Source organism: Pan troglodytes, chromosome 1, assembly GCF_028858775.2.
Source record: "Pan troglodytes isolate AG18354 chromosome 1, NHGRI_mPanTro3-v2.0_pri, whole genome shotgun sequence".
NCBI classification, from domain to species: Eukaryota; Metazoa; Chordata; class Mammalia; order Primates; family Hominidae; genus Pan; species Pan troglodytes.
In genome coordinates this window covers 205,378,459-205,397,286 of record NC_072398.2, presented here as the reverse complement: position 1 = coordinate 205,397,286, position 18,828 = coordinate 205,378,459, and the positions used below count along the sequence as shown (strand labels likewise).

The window sequence follows — 18,828 nt, the reverse complement described above, 5'->3', positions numbered from 1 at the left end:
CTTACAAAAACCAACAAACAAACAAACAAAAATCTCACTTTGTCATTTCCTAGTTCAAAAACCTTAGTCAAATGGCTGCTCCGTTTCCTTATCTGTAGAGGCGGGACCGGCGTCTTGGGCCTACTGTGGAGATTAAATGAGCACTGAGTATGTGCCCAGCCCTGGGCTAAGAGCTTTACACGAACAACCCCATGGGCTTCTCACAATAACTCTCTGGAATGGGTACAGGCCCCATTTTGCAGAAGAGGAAACTGAGGCCCAGAGAGGTGGCATGACTTGCCCATGGTCACTCAGCTGGGAACTAGTAGAGCCAGGATTTGAACCAGGCAGTCTGACTTCAAAAGCAGCAGCATGAGGCTGGGTGTGGTGGCTCACGCCTGTAATCCCAGCACTTTGGGAGGCCAAGGTGAGCGGATCAGTTGAGGTCAGGAGTTTGAGACCAGCCTGGCCAACGTGGTGAAACCCCATCTCTATTTAAAAAAAAAAAAAAAAATTAGCCGGGCATGGTGGCATGTGCCTGTAATCCCAGCTACTCGGGAGGCCGAAGCAGGAAGATTACTTGAATTCGGGAGGCAGAGGTTGCAGTGAGCCAAGATCGTGCCACTGCACTCCAGCCTGGGCAACAGAGTGAGACTCCTCAGAAAAAACAAAAGTAGGCCAGACGTGGTGGCTCACGCCTGTAATTCCAGCACTTTGGGAGGTGAAAGCAGGTGGATCGCTTGAGGTCGGGAGTTCAAGACCAGCCTAACCAACATGGAGAAACCACATCTCTACTAAAAATACAAAATAAGCCAGGTGTGGTGGCACATGCCTGTAATCGCAGCTACTGGGGAGGCTGAGGCAGGAGAATCACTTGAAACCAGAAGGCGGAGGTTGCAGTGAGCCGAGACCGTGCCACTGCGCTCCAGCCTGGTCAACAAGAGTGAAACTCCATCTCAAAAAAACAAAAAACAAAATAAAACAAAATAAAAACAAAAGTAGCAGTATGAGACAGTGAAAGGAAAGCAAAGCGCCTGGCTTTGGGTGCCCGGCCAGTGGTGGCTGTTACTACTGAGGCTCAGAGAGATGAAGCAACTTGCCACAGGCCACACAGCCAGGAAGGAACGGGGCCAAGATTCAAGGCCAATCCTAACCCAACAGACCATCCACTTTATCTTTCACAGGGGCTCTCTCCCACCCCGTCCGGCCTGCCCTTCAGTGGAAACTGAGATGGGGCCCAGATTTGGGGTGGGACTTAGCTAAGGTCACACAGAAGGAGGCTGCCCCTCCTGATGTGGAGGTGGCAGCATGGTGCCATCAGGCAGAGGCACTAGGAGTGGCCTGAGACACAGACCCAAGGAGGAGCCAGCAGTGGGGTTCAGGCCTGCACCTGCTGTCTCTAAGAGCAGAGGAGCTTCTGCCTGGTGCAGGGAGCCTGGGGCGGCTCCACATGGGAAGGCCTTGGCCGGGCTGTGGATGTCCAGCCAGTGGTTCCCTCCCGTGGCGATGTTCCTGTGAGCGTGGCAGTCCGTCCTAGCCCCACTTAGTCACCCCAGGCAGCAGAGACCCTGTGCCATCCCCGCATCCACCTCCTGAGAAAGATCGGGAGGAAGCATGTCCTGAACGCTGCTTTATTGCAATAAATTTGTGGAATCAGCTCATTACATTTAATTAGAATTATTTAATTAGAATCTTAATAAAAGAGTAGAGCAGGAAGGAGGCTGATGAACGGAGCTGAGGAGAGCCTTGCTGAGCGTGAGGAGCAGACCCAGCTGGGAGGTGGAGTGGGGGAGGGGCTGCCAGGATGCGAGCCTGGATGGCTAGGCAGAGGGGACGTGCCAGGACCACCAGGACCTGGGCTGGGCTTTCCCTGACCTGTTCCTTACCAGGTGGCCCTGTGGGCAGGTCCTGGGCTGGTTTCCTGCCCTCAAGGAACTCGAGGTTCATGCAGGGAACAGACGAGGAGCCAGACAGTTGCCACGCCCAGTGCAGGAGGCAGAGTCACATGCCAGCCAGAGATGAGCGTCGAGCCTGGTGTGCGGTTAGGAAGGCTTTCTACAGCAGGGAGGCCTGCGGTGAGACCTCACTGTGTTGAAGTTAGACGAGGAGGGGAAGGGCTCAAAGCAGGTGTGAGGGAAGGCGGAGCATTTGAGGCACCTGGCGGGGACAAGACAGGGTGCATAGCAGAGGCCTGGCGCCGGGTGGCTGGCTCAGGTCCCAGCATCACCGTGAGTTGGCTCTGGCAAGTGACCTGGGCAGGTTATGCCACCCTCGGCGCCTCATCTTCCCCATCTGTAAATGGGGGTGATAGTGGGGCTCTTGTGTGGATGAGAGGAGCTGCAGAGAGCACTTGGAACAGTGCCTGGCCCGCGTCAGTGCGTGTGCACCAGCTATTGGGACTGTTGTTAGGATTGTCGCAGTGGAGGTCTCCAGCAGGTCATCAGTTACACAGGTCGGGAGCTCAGGGGGCATCTGGGCTGGGGATGTAGCTCTGTCATCAGTGAAGCGGCAGGTGTGGGTGAGCCCCCCACCTCCATTTGCTCTTTCCTCATTCCCTGAAAAAGACAGTTTTGTTCAGAGATCTCACCCCAACAGGGCTCTGGCTCTTCAGGGAACACTGGGAGAGTTATTTCCTCTCTCTCTCTCTGTCTCTCTCTCCTCAGCACACAAAGAAGCGGGTGACCGTTGACTAAAGACAAAAATCAAGCTTTTAAAGCGTTAAAATTAGTTTTATACAGAAGTCTTGCTGATGACTGTAGACAGAGGCCTATGGCCCGCAAGCAGCCCTCCAGAGAGGGTTTGTCAGACAACTCCGGCACAGCATTTGAGCCCACTGCTGATATGCAGCTGGTGGAGGTTCGGTAGTGCAAAATCACATTGAAATTTGGGTGCAGGAGTCCATCTGGTGATAGATTACAGAGGCATCATCACTAACCCCGTTAGACATCATTACCTTATGTGTAGGAAAAGGCAAGGACTAGGATCGTTTGTCTTTTTTTTTTTTTTTTTTCTTAAGACAAGGTCTCACTCTGTTGCCCAGGCTGGAGTGCAGTGCCGTGGTGTGATCATGGCTCACTGCAGCCTCAACCTCCCCGGCCCAAGCGATCCTTCCACCTCAGCCTGTTGAATAGCTGGGACTACAGACACACATGCCACTGCACCTGGATAATTTATATATTTTTTGTAGAGATGAGGTTTCACCGTGTTGCCCAGGCTGGTCTCAGACTCCTGAGACTCAATCAATCCATCCACCTTGGCCTCCCAAAGTGCTGGGATTACAGGTGTGAACCACTGTGCCTGGTGTGGGGCCATTTATCTTTTAAAGAATATAGTGACTCAGGCGAGAGACGTGAGGGTTTTGTCTTTAAAGCATCTTTCTGGAGAGCTGTACAATGTCACAGAATCAGGGGCTTGTGAAATTATGCTGGCATGCAGAAATGAGAAACATGGCTTCTTAAATTTGTTACTTTGTCTTATGTGACCCATGCTACGCCTTCAGAGGACCAGATCTGGGATGACGCTAACAGTATGCAGTGTGCCACCTCTCCGTGTGTTGTTTAAAGCCTTGACTTGTAGCGCTTGTCGATTTCCTAGTGTAAATATGGCCACCATGGCCAATGTCAGGCTACCAACATGACATCACTTAACCTGGAGTTAAGATGCACACAGTCTGTTCTTGCAAGGCAGAAAGACCCAGCTCCAGCACCCCACTCGGTGAGGCCAGCCCTGAGAACAGCAGAGCTGGGAGTGAAAAGCACCTGCACACACATCTGCACCAGGATCCGCCTCCACGTGCGCAGCTTTCTGTTACTTGGGGCCAAATGCGTCCCACACCCTGCAGGGCTGCAGGGCAAGAAGAGAAGAAAACCCAGGAGCAGCCCAGAGGAACTGATAGGATTTATGCAGCAGGCAGAGGAAGAGGAGGCCGCGAGCTCAGCTGCCACTGTCACGTGGTGATGCTAAGGGTCAGATTTTACATTTGGTTTTTCACAGACTTAATCCTGCTGCCATCAAAGATAAGAGAATTGTTTTCAGCACAGTTATAGAAAGTTCCTAGGCTCCAGTCCATGCCTTGAGCCAAGAATGTAGGGATTTAAGCTTGTTATTCTTTTTCCTTGAATCGCCCAGTGCCACAGAAGCAGCTACCCCATCTCTGAAATCTTCGTGCCATTCATGTGTTCAATAGCAGTGTCGACTCAGACCCTCGAAGCTCTGCCTTCAATGGCGCTTTTTTCCCAGATGGCCACAGGCCATAATTTAATTAATTAATATAACTTAATTAGCTGTTTCACCACTACATACCACAGCTGCTAGATTCTCATCCCTGAACGCTAACTGGATTTTCCCTTCCTTCAGCTCTGACTAGACCAGATCATCATTTCCCCGAGGGTATGGAGCTCGAAACCCACCCCCTCCAACCAATTTCCAAACCCGCCAGGTTTCTGAGTTGAAAACAATGGAAACTGACCCTCGCTAATTTAAGCAGAAAGGAACTTATTGGAAAGACACCAAGGAGCTCAGGCAATCGGCTGGAGAAGTGGGCTCAGAGAGAGAACAGCTGTCGAGGGAGGCTGGCAGTCAGGACACAGGCAGGGTGCCCCTACAGAAGATGTCTGCTTCTGTCTGTTCTGTCTCTTCTCCGCAGATTCAGGGTAGGCTCCTGGTGGATGCAGTCGGTGTCATGCCTGCTCCTAGCTGACTAGGCTGAACATCAGCTTCTGCACGGGAAGGCAGAGCTGTCTCCTGTAAGGTTCACTAGGCTCGAGGCCGGGCGCAGTGGCTCCTGCCTGTAATCCCAGCACTCTGGGAGGCTAAGGAGCACCACTGCACTCCAGCCTGGGTAACAGAATGTCTCTAAAACAAAAAAATTAAATTAAAAAGGGGGTTTAAATGCTGAGCGAGAAAAAAACAAAACAAAACCAAAAGCTAGAAATTATTCACCTTGGCTAGACACTGTGCTAACATTTTGGCTTCATTATCTCAATTTAATCTTTACAATTATTATTATTTTTGAGACAGGGTCTCACATTGCCCAGGCTGGAGTGCGGTGGCACAATCACAGCTCATTGCAGCCTTGACATTTCTGGGATCAGGTGATCCTCCCTCCTCAGCCTCCCAAGTAGCTGGGACCACAAGTGTGAGCCACCATACCTGGCTAACTTTTTAATTTTTTTTGTAGAGATGGAGCCTCACTACATTGCCCGGGCTGGTCTCGAACTCTCGGTCTCAAGCAGTCCTCCTGCCTTGGCCTTCCAAAGTGCTGGATTACAGGTGTGAGCCACTGCACCTGGCCCACAATTATCTTTCAAGAGGTGTTGCTTTTATCAACCCCATTTTATAGATGGGGACCAGGCTCTGAGTTTCTTCATCAGTAGTAACCCCAGGCTTTGGGGTACTGTGAGAACCCGGCAGGACACCATGAATCCTGGAAGGCTCAGAACCAGGCTCTGGAGGAGTTTCCCTAAATTTAGGCCAGCCTTAGTCTGTTGGCCTTAGCAAAAGCAGGAAGAGCCTGTCTAGACTGAGTACTTCCTAATTCTAGATGTTACTGCCATTGGCCTGCTTGGGGGCCAGTCCTGGACCAAGAGGGTGCCGTGCTGGGCTGGAGAGCTTCTCACCAAAAGCAAATGGGGTGTGAGGAACATGTGTTCTCTGCCGGGCCTCAGCACATGGGCATTCTGTCGTGATGCCTGCTGTAGCCAGCAGCCTGGGGCGGGGGCACTGCTGAGTAAACTAGGAGGGCAGCTGAATTCTGAGAAGCAGAGAGGTAGGTATGGGCCCCTGGCCTCTTGAGCCAGGGAGAGGAGAGGGTTTCTGAAAAAGAGAGATACCAAACAGGGCCCAAGCACTGACACAGGAGACTCCTGTGATGGTTCAGGTCTCCCCCATCAGACCAGGAGTTGCTGAATCCGGGGTGGTCTGTTTCCCTCTTCAGGCTGGAAGCTCTGAAGGGCAGAACTCTCGCTCCTCTGACACATCGGGAGCTCCTGTGTGCAGGGCCCTGTCTCCCACCTCGGGCTGAGGCTTCTAACGGCAGGGCGTCTCTTCCCTCCAACTAGGGCACCTGAAGGGCTAAGTGTTCCAAGACAGCAGTGTCAGCAAAGGCTGTGCAGATTTGAGGAGTGGGACCGGCAGAGCTGGATGAAACCTGACTATGCTGAAGGGGAAATGGAGACCCCGGGAGGGGCAGGGACCTGCTGAGTGCCTCCCCCAGGCAGTAGCTGACCTGGACCGCATCCCGGTACTCCTGCTGAGGTAGGAGGATTTGGGGTAAGGAGACAAAGTGTGGCCTTAGGAATACAGCCCCCAGAGCCAGGCAGGAGGGGGCAGCCCCGTAGGGCTCAGGTTCAAGCATGAGGCTGCCAATACTGCCCCTTGGAAGCGCCTCTGTTGTTCTGTCCTGGATGTTTGAGTCCTTGGCCAGCTGCCTGGGCAACGGCCTCATCCCACTGAGATGGACAGATGTGCACAGCTGGGGGAGGGGCTTGGTGAAATCCAGCCCCGCCCAGCGCAGGCCTGGGCTTCCCAGGGGTGGAACTTATCTGGGTTCTGGTCCTGATCTCTGCCTTGGCCCTATTGTGCAGCCCTGGGCAGTGCCATGGCTTCCCCTTGGGCCTCAGTTTTCTTGTCTCTCAAATAAGGGAAGCTCTTCATTCTTTCATCAGACATTGACTGAGTTGGTACGTCCTTGGCCCACTGACTCCAGATATTTGGGGATGCATTATCTGGTTCTAAGATACTTCCCCCACTCTATTTTAAAATTTATTTCAAAAAATTATGGTAGAATGGTCTGGGCATGGTGGCTCATGCCTGTAATCCCAGCACTTTGGGAGGCCAAGGCGGGCAGATCACTAGATATGGAGATCAAGACCATCCTGGCGAACATGGTGAAACCCCGTCTCTACTAAAAATACAAAACTTAGCTGGGCATGGTGGCATGCACCTGTAGTCCCAGCTACTCAGGAGGCTGAGGCAGGAGAATCGCTTGAACCTGGGAGGTAGAGGTTGCAGTGATCCGAGATCGTGCCACTGCACTCCAGCCTGGCGACAGAGCGAGACCCCATCTCAAAAAAAAAAAAAAAAAAATTACCATTTTGACTTTTTAAAGTATACAGTTCAATGGCATTACATACACTGACATTGTTGTACAGCCTTCCCCACTGTCTATCTCCAGAACTTTTCATCACCTTAGACTTGAATCCCCATCCTTTTAAAAATAACAGCTTTATTGTGATATAATTCACATATCATACAACTCATTTAAAGTATACAATGAGCCGGGCACAGTGGCTCACATCTGTAATCCCAGCACTTTGGGAGGCCGAGGTGGGCGGATTACCTGAGGTTAGAAGTTCAAGACCAGCCTGGGCAACATGGTGAAACCTCGTCTCTACTAAAAATACTAAAATTAGCTAGGCGTGGTGACGCAGGCCTGTAGTCCCAGCTACTTGGGATGCTGAGGCAGGAGAATCACTTGAACCCGGGAGGCAGAGCTTACAGTGAGCCGAGATCGTGCCACTGCACTCCAGCTTGGGGGACAGAGTGAGACTATCTCAAAAAAAAAAAACAAAAATTCCATTCCACTCTCTTTTTGTTTGCATGGTTTCTGAGAAGTTGGATATAATTATCTTTGCTCCTCTGTAGGTGAGGTGTTTTTTTTCCTTTGGCTTTTTTGGGGATTTTTTTTTTTTTTTGGTGGAGTCTCACTCTGTTGCCCAGGCTGGAGTGCAGTGGAGCCATCTCAGCTCACTGCAACCTCCACCTCCCAGGTTCAAGTGATTCTCGTGCCTCAGCCTCCCGAATAGCTGGGATTACAGGAGCCTGCCACCATGCCTGGCTAATTTTTTATACTTTTTTAGTAGAGATGGGGTTTCGCCATGTTGGCCAGGCTGATCTCGAACTTCTGACCTCAAGTGATCTGCCCACTTCAGCCTCCCAAAGTGCTGGGATTATAGTCGTGAGCCACTGAGCCCAGGTTTTTTTGGGATTAAAAAAAATCTTTGATATTCTCTTGTTTGCAAATAATATGCTAGGTGTAGATTTGTTATTGTTGTTGTATTTATCCTGCTTGGTATTCTCTGAGCTTCCCGGATCTGTAGTTTGGTGCTTGACATAAATTTGGAAAACTTCTGTTATCATTGTTTCAAATATTGCTTCCATTCCTTTCTCTTTGTCATCTCTTTCTGGTATGCCCATTATATGTATGTTACACCTTTTGTAGTTTCCCATCCCTATCCATTAAAACCCCTATGCCATCCTCCACCATGTCTCTGCACTCCCAACCCCCGAGCCTTAGGCAACCACTAATCTGCTTTCTGTCTCTATGAATTTGCCTGTTCTTGACATTTCATATAAATGGATTCCTATGACATGTGTGGTCTTTTGTCTGGCTTCTCTCACTCTGTGGGATGTTTTCAAGGTTCGTCACGTTGTAGCACATGCCAGTGCTTCGTGTCTCCCTCTCTATTTTTAACATCTGGCTTCTCCAGCACAGGGGCTGAGAGAACAGGGGCTCGACAGGCAATATCTCCTTCTTCATCCACCCAGACTGTGCTCCTGTCTGTGGGTTGAGCCTGTCAGCTGCCAAGGTCCTCCGCGTGGCAGGTGTCTGAATGCTGGCTCTGTGGGAACATGTGTGTGCTCTTTGGAGGTCCTGTGGGGGCCTCAGCCTCCACAGTCACCTGATGTGGTTATCTGGCTCCTAGATAACCTCTTCCAATGCCCCCCAACCCCCTGCTCTTGCCTGCAGCAGTCCGCCCCATGGTTCCTGTTGCTGGGGCCCCTTGTGTGGTGGGTGTCTTCTTGGTTGGGTCCCAAAAGATGGTACAAGTTCAGTTCTTTTTTCTGTGTTCTCTGCTGGCCTCAGCAAATGGCAGGCATGTGGACTGCCTTATTGCCAGCGCCTTCCACCCTGCCATTTCTCTCCACTACTCTCTTCCCCTGCTCAGACAGGCCCAGGGACAGAACAAGTTGGCCACACCAGCAAAGGTCCCCAGGAGGGAGATGCCAGTCTTGCCTCTCAGCAGGGACCTTCCTACCTCCATAATAACATGTGATTTTCTTGGTGCCTCTCCCACTGGGCTTGGTTGAGAGGGGTCTTGGGTGGTGGGGAAGAGGAGAGAAAATCCACAGCTTCCATATGAAGCTGAAGCTTCATATCCCTGAAGAATCCCTTCCCCCACATAAATCTAGAAGTAGAGGGATGGGAGGGCCAGTCTTGCCTTCTCAGCAAGCCCTAGAGGGAGCATCTGGCCCTATTTGTTGGGGCCTGTCTTCAGGATTTGGGGTGTTCTGCAATTCTTTACCCTGGCTCTGGACCCCAGCTGTCAATTCTGGGGCAAATGGAAAAGTTCCTGCTGCTATCCTGTTCCACCTATAACCCCAGCCTCATGTTACAGTCCTGGCAAGTGCTACAAAGGGCAGGGCAGAGAATGTTCTGATCTCATCTGGGGGTGCTCTGAGGAAGTGATTTTTGTAGGTCAGACCAGGTCAAAAGAATGGCATGTCCCAAGGTCCCAAAGCAAGAAGCAGTGTGGCACATGGGGAGATGGGAAGACTGGTGGGTGTGGGGTGGTGAGACTGAGGGCAGAGCGGTGAGAGTTGAAGCTGGCGGTGGCGACAGTGGCAACAGCAACATTTATAGATCATTTCTGTTTATGCATTTCTTATTTAATAATCACAAAAGAGGAAGTAGCTCTGATTATCTCTCTTTTGTAGATGGAGGTTCGCATCTTGCTCAGAGAGGTGGGGCGATTCACCTGAGAGCACACAGCAGGTGTGTGGGGAAGCTGGGTTTTTTTTGTTTGGTTGTTTGTTTGTTTTGAGACGGAGTCTCACTCTGTCGCCCAGGCTGGAGTGCAGTGGCACGACCTCGGCTCACTGCAAGCTCCACCTCCTGGGTTCACGTCATTCTCCTGCCTCAGCCTCCTGAGTAGCTGGGACTACAGGTGCCTGCTACCACGCCCGGCTAACTTTTTGTATTTTTAGTAGAGACAGGGTTTCACCGTGTTAGCCAGGATGGTCTCGATCTCCTGACCTTGTGACCCACCTGCCTCGGCCTCCCAAAGTGCTGGGATTACAGGCGTGAGCCACTGCGCCCGGCGGAAGCTGGGGTTTTAACCTGGGTCCAGAGCTGGAGCTGGCCTCTGGGCCTATTTGACTCTCCTGTGCTCCGACATCCCAGCAGACCCAAGGAAGGGGCAGTCTGTCCTGCCCCTACCCACCCCTTCTCCCTTTCTACTGCCTACTCTTGGGAGCCTGTATGAGGGGCTGAGGTGAGCATGAACAGGTCAGCCTCTGAGACAAAGGAGGCCTGATTGGCAAGAGAAGTAAGGCCTTTGCTGTCAGCAGGCCTGGGTTTTAGTCCCCACACTGCCCCTCACTGGGCTGTGTGACCCTCGGTCAGATTCTTCCTTTTTCTCTGATTGTCAGTTTCTTCCTTTGTCAAATACCCACCCTCCTTGAGAGTGTCATTTTATTCCCATTTTACAGTTGGCCCAGAGAAGGGAAGCAAGACAGTGGCACCCAGGAGCCCAGCACCAAGCCCAGGGCTGTTTCCCCTACACCTGGCCATCATCTTTCCAGGGGTCTGGGCAGTGCCAGTCCAAGCGGACTAATTGTAGGCAATATGGATGGTTTTTGTAGAGGCCCAGACTTCTAAAGATAGGCGGCCCAGGGTCTCTCATGATATGAGAATGGGAATAGCCAATCCAAAGAAGAGAAAGCGTGACCAAGAACTGGTATTCAGATTGGGTGGCCCAGGGGCTCTCATGATAGGCTGGCTGGAGAGAGTTGCAGCCTGAGCCCCTCCCTGTCCCTACACTCATCTCTGGGCCTGCCTGAGAGCTGACTGTGCTGCGGCCGCATCTGATCAGGGCAGACTGGTCCCTGCAGACACCAGCGTCCATCAGGGCCACAGCATTTCCCAGGGCCACATACCTAAATCTCTGCTTCCCACGTGCGTGTGCATGTGTGTGTGTGTGCATGCACATGTGTGTGTGCCTACAGGTGTGTGCATATGTGTGTGTACATGCGTGTGTGCGCACGTGTGTGTGTGTATGTGTTTTGGGTCAGGGAGGGGGCTGAGTTAGGAGGTCTGGAGCACAGCACTGCAGCAGGGGTGGGGGCTCTGTTGAGGTGTGTCTTTGCCCTCACTGGGCTTCTCCCGCCTCACTCCCACTCTGGGCACAGCTCACACTCCAGGCCTGAGCAGATGGGGGCCCTGACCAGGGATGCCTGAGCCCTGATGGTCCTCAATCCACTCTCAGATGCAGATTCACATCTCTGAGCCCCAGCCTGAGCTGAACCCTGACTCTAGTTCTAAGCTGAGACCCAAAGCTGACCCTAGAGTGAGCTTGACCCCAGCTCCATGCTTAGCCATGATCATAGTCCCAGACTGAGCTCTAATCCTGGTTCCAGGATGGATCCTCAATCTGGTTCCAGGCTGAGCCCTGAACTTGCTCTAAAACTGAGCCCTCGTCTTTTAGACAATTCTTTGAACCCTGTTCCAGGCTGGGCCCTTACTATACTCTAAACTCTAATCCTGGCCCTTAACTAAACCTTGACTCCGATCAGAAATTCTGTCATGATTCACTTCTATTTTGTTTATTTTATTTTATTTTATTTTTGAGACAGAGTCTCACTCTGTCGCCCAGCCTGGAGTGTAGTGGTGTGATCTTGGCTTGCTGCAGCTCCAGCCTCCTGGGCTCAAGCTATCCTCCTGCCTCATCCTTCCAAGTAGCTGGGACCACAGGCATGTGCCACCATGCCCTGCTAATTTTATTTTTTATTTTGTAGAGACAGGGTCTTACCATGTTGCCCAGGGCTGGTTCTGAACTCCTGGCCTCAAGTGATCTTTCTGCCTCAGCCTCCCAAAGTGTTGGTATTACAGGTGTGAGCCACTGCATCCGGCCATGACTCACTTTTAATTTCAGTCCTGACCTCCGTCCTTAGCTGATCTGTGCCTGTGACCACAGTCTAACCCCTAATTTCCGAACAACAAACCAACCGTTAACCTCAAACCTAGCCCAAATGGGAGCGCAAGATCCCTTCCAATGGCAGGACTTGTGCTGGAGCCAGAAGGAAAGTTAGTGTTTCACCGAGCGGAGCTGTGGAAACTGTGCACATAGGCGTGGAGTGGGAATGTGGAGAATGGAAATGGCCAACCCGAGAAGAGAAAGAGTTACCGAGAACTGCTATCCACGGTGGGAGTGGGCGTGGCGGGAGGACTCTGGGTGCAGTCACAGCTGGGGTTCAAATCTAGGGTCCACCGCATATCAGTAACCTTATTTTGGATGGGTCAGGTGTGTGTGGGGAAAAGAAAGAGAGATCAGATTGTTACTGTGTCTGTGTAGAAAGAAGTAGACATAAGAGACTCCATTTTGTTCTGTACTAAGAAAAATTCTTCTGCCTTGAGATGCTGTTAATCTGTAACCCTACCCCCAACCCTGTGCTCCCTGAAACAAGTGCTGTGTCAACTCAGGGTTAAATGGATTAAGGGCTGTGCAGGATGTGCTTTGTTAAACAAATGCTTGAAGGCAGCATGCTCCTTAAGAGTCATCACCACTCCCTAATCTCAAGTACCCAGGGACACAAACACTGCAGAAGGCTGCAGGGACCTCTGCCTAGGAAAGCCAGGTATTGTCCAAGGTTTCTCCCCATGTGATAGTCTGAAATATGGCCTCGTGGGAAGGGAAAGACCTGACCGTCCCCCAGCCCGACACCTGTAAAGGGTCTGTGCTGAGGAGGATTAGTAAAAGAGGAAGGAATGCCTCTTTGCAGTTGAGACAAGAGGAAGGCATCTGTCTCCTTCTCGTCCCTGGGCAATGGAATGTCTCATGTAAAACCCGATTGTATATTCCATCTACTGAGATAAGGGAAAACTGCCTTAGGGCTGGAGTTGGGACATGCGGGCGGCAATACTGCTCTTGAAGGCATTGAGATGTTTATGTGTATGCATATCTAAAGCACAGCACTTAATTCTTAACCTTGTTTATGATGCAGAGACCTTTGTTCACCTGTTTACCTGCTGACCCTCTCTCCACTATTATCCTATGATCCTGCCACATCCCCCTCTCTGAGAAACACCCAATAATGATCAATAAATACTAAGGGAACCCAGAGGCCGGCGTGGATCCTCCATATGCTGAACGCCGGTCCCCTGGGCCCCCTTTTTTCTTTCTCTATACTTTGTCTCTGTGTCTCTTTCTTTTCCAAGTCTCTCATTCCACCTAACGAGAAACACCCACAGGTGTGGAGGGGCAACCCACCCCTTCAAAGTGGCCTCACAGAGGTTCTGTTTTTCCGTCTTAAAGTGGGTCCGCCCTGCTTTTCTCTTGGGTCATGGAGCGCCTTGAGAGTGCCATTTCCATCTTGTCTTTAGGTCCTATGTGCTCTCCCCGCTGCCTGGACCACTCCTCTTTCCATGTCCACTTCTGCATCTGCAAGATGTAGTGTTCCTTCCTCTAAGAAGTCTTCCTGGGCCGGGCATGGTGGCTCACGCCTGTAATCACAACACTTTGGGAGGCCGAGGCGGGGGGATCACCTGAGGTCGGGAGTTCGAGACCAGCCTGACCAACGTGACAAAACCCCGTCTCTACTAAAAATACCAAAATTAGCCAGGCGTGGTGGCACACACCTGTAGTTTCAGCTACTCAGGAGGCTGAGGCAGGAGAATTGCTTGAACCTGGGAGGTGGAGGTTGCAGTGGGCCGAGATCACACCACTGCACTTCAGCCCAGGCAACACAGCAACACTCCATCTCGAAAGAAAGAAATATATCAAGGGCTGGGGGTGAGCAACACTAAGGAGTATGCTTGTTGAGTGTGATGGTTGACTTTATGCATCAACTTGACTGGGGTAAGGGATGCCCAGATAAAGCCATTATCATTATGGGTGTGTGAGACGTTTCTAGAAGAGATTCACATTTGAATCCATAGACTAAGTAAAGAAGATCCACTCACACCAATGTGGGTAGGCACCATCCAGTCTCTCATAGAATGAAAGAATGGAGTAATAATATAGAATATAGAATAAAATGCTGGAGGAGGGGTAAATTCTCCCTCTCTCTCCTTGAGCTGGGACCTCCATCTTCTCCCGCCCTCCAGCACTGAAGCTCTTGGTTTTTGGGTCTTCAGGTTTGGGCTGAATTACACCAAGGCTTTCCTGGCTGTTCAGTTTGCAAATGGCAGGTCATGGAACTTCTTGGCCTCCATAATTGTGTGGGCCAACTCCCATAATAAATACCCTCTTACGGGCCGGGTGTGGCAGCTCACGCCTATAATCCCGGCACCTTGGGAGGCCGAGGCGAGCGGATCACAAGGTCAAGAGATCGAGGCCATCCTGGCCAACATGGTGAAACCCCGTCTCTACTAAAAATACAAAAAAATTAGCTGGGCATGGTGGCACGCGCCTGTAGTCCCAGCTACTTGGGAGGCTGAGGCAGGAGAATCACTTGAACCCAGGAGGTGGAGGTTGCAGTGAGCCAAGATTGTGCCACTGCACTCCAGCCTGGTGAAAGAGGGAGACTCCGTCTCTAAATAAATAAATAAATACCCTCTTATATGTATATCTCTCTGTATACTATTTGTTCTGTTTCTCCAGAGATCCTGACTAATACGCCAAGGCCCAGGGCTGCATGCCCAGGACTCAGGAAGAGTCTCGAAGAATCCTCTACACACAAGAACACTGCTATCCGCCAAAGCTGATGTCAGCTATTCCCTGCAGACTGGCCTGGTCCAGCAGAGCCAGCTCTGCTAAACTACTACAGGCAGGAAGAAAATGAGCCACCAGGGGCCTCCACACTTGTCTCTCATAAAAGATATATGCTCCACAAGGACAGGGGTTGAGTCTGTCTTGTTCCCTGCTCGATAATTGTGTGCTATGGATAAGTAAATGAATGGATCAAGAGATAAGGATGGAAGAGCAATTTACAAACCCGAAGCATTGTGCAAGGCAGGGCATAATTGGGTAGGAATGCTTCTTCTAGAAGTTATTCCTTAGGAAAGGCCAAACAAAAAGTCTATTAATAGACCCGATTAATAAACATCAGCCAAGGTAAATGTTAACAGGAAGTATTTCTGCAAATGTTGGCGGTCTCTCAGGCTGGGCTCAGAGTAGGCTGGCATGCTGGTGAAGAAGACTTCCTGCCTCCTGTTTGCTCAGAACATGTTCTCAGGCCTAGGGGAGCCTCCTTCTTGAACCCCAGAATGGGTGCCACAGTCCCAGGCTTGCCGCATCCTGGAAGCTCACCCTACTTCAGTATGCAGTCAGATCCAGGTACGCAGGGACACAGTGTGCGGTCAGACCCAGGTATGCAGGGATGTAGTGTGTGGTCAGACCCAGTTATGCAGGGATGCAGTGTGCGGTCAGACCCAGTTAGATGGTCCTTAAACATGCCATGCTGGTTTGCCCCTGGGGGCTTCACTTGTGTTCTTCCGTTGTTCCTCTTTTCCTCACTTCCTTCAGGTTTCTGTATAAATGTCACCTCCTCAGAGAGGCCTCATCTGACCCCACTAAAAATTAGCAGCCACACAGAGGTATAATATGCTGAGAAAAATTTAAAAATAAAAATAAAATAAAATAGCAGCTGCTGTTGCCATAGTTATCCATTAAAAAAAAATCCCGCCCTTTCGGCCGGAACCGCCATCTTCCAGTAATTCGCCAAAATGACGAACACAAAGGGAAAGAGGAGAGGCACCCGATATATGTTCTCTAGGCCTTTTAGAAAACATGGAGTTGTTCCTTTGGCCACATATATGCGAATCTATAAGAAAGGTGATATTGTAGACATCAAGGGAATGGGTACTGTTCAAAAAGGAATGCCCCACAAGTGTTACCATGGCAAAACTGGGAAGAGTCTACAATGTTACCCAGCATGCTGTTGGCATTGTTGTAAACAAACAAGTTAAGGGCAAGATTCTTGCCAAGAGAATTAATGTGCGTATTGAGCACATTAAGCACTCTAAGAGCCGAGATAGCTTCCTGAAACGTGTGAAGGAAAATGATCAGAAAAAGAAAGAAGCCAAAGAGAAAGGTACCTGGGTTCAACTAAAGCGCCAGCCTGCTCCACCCAGAGAAGCACACTTTGTGAGAACCAATGGGAAGGAGCCTGAGCTGCTGGAACCTATTCCCTATGAATTCATGGCATAATAGGTGTTAAAAAAAAAAAAAATAAAGGACATCTGGGCTACAAAAAAAAAAAAAAAAAAAAAAAAAAAAATCCCCTAACCCTGTTTTAATTTTTTTTTTTTTTTTTTTTTAATTTTCGAGATGGAGTCTCCCTCTGTCTCCGAGGCTGGAGTGCAGTGGCGCAGTCTCAGCTCACTGCAATCTCAGCTTCCCAGGTTCTGGGCCCAAGCAATTCTCCTGCCTCAGCTTCCTGAGTTGCTGGGATTTACAGGCATGCACCACCATGCCCGGCTAATTTTTGAATTTTTAGTAGAGACAGAGTTTCGTCATGTTGGCCAGGCTGGTCTCGAACTCCTGACCTCAGGTGATCTGCCCACCTTGGCCTCCCAAAATGCTGGGATTACAGGCGTGAGCCACTGCACCCTGCCTTAATTTCTTGAAAGGGCTTATTACAAGTTGAAATTGTATATAAGATATATTTGTTTTTATTAATTTTATCTGATTCCCTCTTCATTTTAGAGGGGAAGTTGGACAAAATACATTATTTTTTCTTTTATTTCTTTTTTTTGAGATGGAGTCTCACTCTGTCACCCAGGCTGGAGTGCAGTGGTGCGATCTTGGCTCACTGCAACCTCCATCTCCCCGGTTCAACCAATTCCCCTGCCTCAGCCTCCTGAGTAGCTGGGATTACAGGAGCTCGCCACCACGCATGGCTATTTTTTTGGTATTTTTAGTACAGATGGAGTTTCACCATGTTGGACAGACTGGTCTCAAACTCCTGACCTGAGGCAATCCACCAGCCTTGGCCCCCCAAAGTGCTGGGATTACAGGCATGAGCCACCGCTCCTGACCTTTCCTTTTCTCCTTTTCTTCTTTCTTTTCCTTTTCTTTTCTTTTCTTTTCGCAGAGTCTTGCTCTGTTGCCCAGGCTGGAGTGCAGTGGCACGATCTTGGCTCCCGTAACCTCCACCTCTGGGACTCAAGCCATCCTCCTACTGAGCTCAGCCTCCCGAATAGCTGGGACTACAGGCGCATGCCACCATGCCTCGTTAATTTTTGTATTTTTTGTAGAGATGGGATTTCGCCATGTTGCCCAAGCTGGTCTTGAACTTTTGGACTTACGTAATCTGTCCACCTCGGCCTCCTGAAGTGCTGGGATTACAGGCGGGAACCACCGCGCCTGGCCATTTTTCTTTTTTTTCTTGAGATGGAGTCTCGCTCTGTCACTCAGGCTGGAGTGCAATGGCGCCATCTCGGCTCACTGCAACCTCCACCTCCCGGGTTCAAGCGATTCTCTTGCCTCAGCCTCTCAAGTAACTGGCACTACAGGCGTCTGCCGCAACGCCCAGCTAATGTTTTTTGTATTTTTAGTAGAGACGGGGTTTCACCGTGTTAGCCAGGATGGTCTCCATCTCCTGACCTCGTGATCCGTCCGCCTTGGCCTGCCAAAGTGCTGGGATTACAGGCGTGAGCCACTGCGCCCGGCCCATTTTTCGTTTTTTAAAAATAAATACGTAAGTTTGTCCTGTTTACTGCTCTATCTCCAGCACCGAGAAGAGCGCCTGGCACCTAAGCAGGCATTTGGTAAAACTGTGCCAAATGAGTGAGTGAGGACAGCGTCCTAGTCCTTCACCAGCCCCCTCTCAGCAGCGCAGGCAACTGGCCCAGCTGTGTCTCCTGCACGGGCCGGCGGGCGCTGTGATGGAGGCAGTGCAGGATGCCGTGTGAGCCCGAGGAAGGACTTGCAGCCCTGCTGGGAGGACGAGGCAAGGCTTCTTGGATGACGCCACATCTAAACTGAGATCCGAGGGCTGAGTAGGAATTCTCTTAAAGAGGAGGAGAGAGAGCCGGGCGCGGTGGCTCACGCCTGTAATCCCAGCACTTTGGGAGGCCGAGGTGGGTGGATCACCTGAGGTCAGGAGTTCCAGACCAACCTGGCCAACATGGCGAAATCCTGTCTCTACTAAAAATACAAAAATTAGCCAGGCATGATGGTGGGTGCCATCATGCTACTTGGGAGGCTGAGGCAGGAGAATTGCTTGAACCCAGGGTGGAGGTTGCAGTGAGCCGAGATCCGGCCATTGCACTCCAGGCTGGGTGACAGAGCGAGATTGTCTCAAAGAAAAAAAAAGGAGAGAGAGAAGTAGAGAGTTCAGGATAGAGGGACATACAGGAGCAAAGTTCTGAAGGCAAGAGAGAGTCTGGCAAGTGGGTAGAAAATAAAGAAGATTCATGGGTGTGTATGAGAATGGGGAGAACAGGGTGGGCTCATGAAGGATCTGGAGTGGCTCTTAAGTCTGGACATGACATGCCCAGAACAAATATCTGCAAATAGCTCCAGGAACTTTGCCATATCCAGCATCTCTTGTCCTGGTAATAAATACTATTTGCTTAATATTTTACTTATAGCTGAATCACTTTACTTAAATACATTCATATAAAAAGGAAACCCTCTGTAACACTATCCTAATTTGTATGATATACACAAAGTAACAGTAAAACTAAACCAAATGAAAACAAAATTCAGATGCTCCTTGACTTAACATGAGGTTACATTCTGATAAACCCATCGTAAATTGAAAATATCCTATGTCAAAAATGCATTTAATATTCCTAACCTACTGAACATCATAGCTTAGCTTCACCTCCCTTAAATGTGCTCAGAACACTTAAAATAGTCTACAGCTGGGCAAAGTCATCTGGCAACCCAGTCCATGGTGGAG

At 50.3% G+C, this 18,828-nt stretch overlaps 1 protein-coding gene across 5 annotated transcripts in view; it reads left to right on the top strand.

The window, feature by feature from the left end:
* The window catches only part of LDLRAP1 (low density lipoprotein receptor adaptor protein 1), a 47,538-nt gene extending 31,971 nt beyond the window's left edge, over positions 1 to 15,567 (top strand). The window contains exons 9-10 of one of the 5 annotated variants that reach the window (XM_063804171.1): positions 9,697 to 9,754; positions 14,580 to 15,567. In XM_063804171.1, the coding sequence (XP_063660241.1) occupies positions 9,697 to 9,754; positions 14,580 to 14,588 (67 nt within the window). In that variant the 3' untranslated portion in view covers positions 14,589 to 15,567. Of the gene's footprint in view, positions 1 to 9,696; positions 9,948 to 14,579 lie in introns of those variants that run through there. The other 4 variants (XM_016956563.4, XM_054664040.2, XM_054664013.2 and 1 more) reach the window with 4 other exon arrangements.
* Positions 15,568 to 18,828: the final 3,261 nt, after the last annotated feature.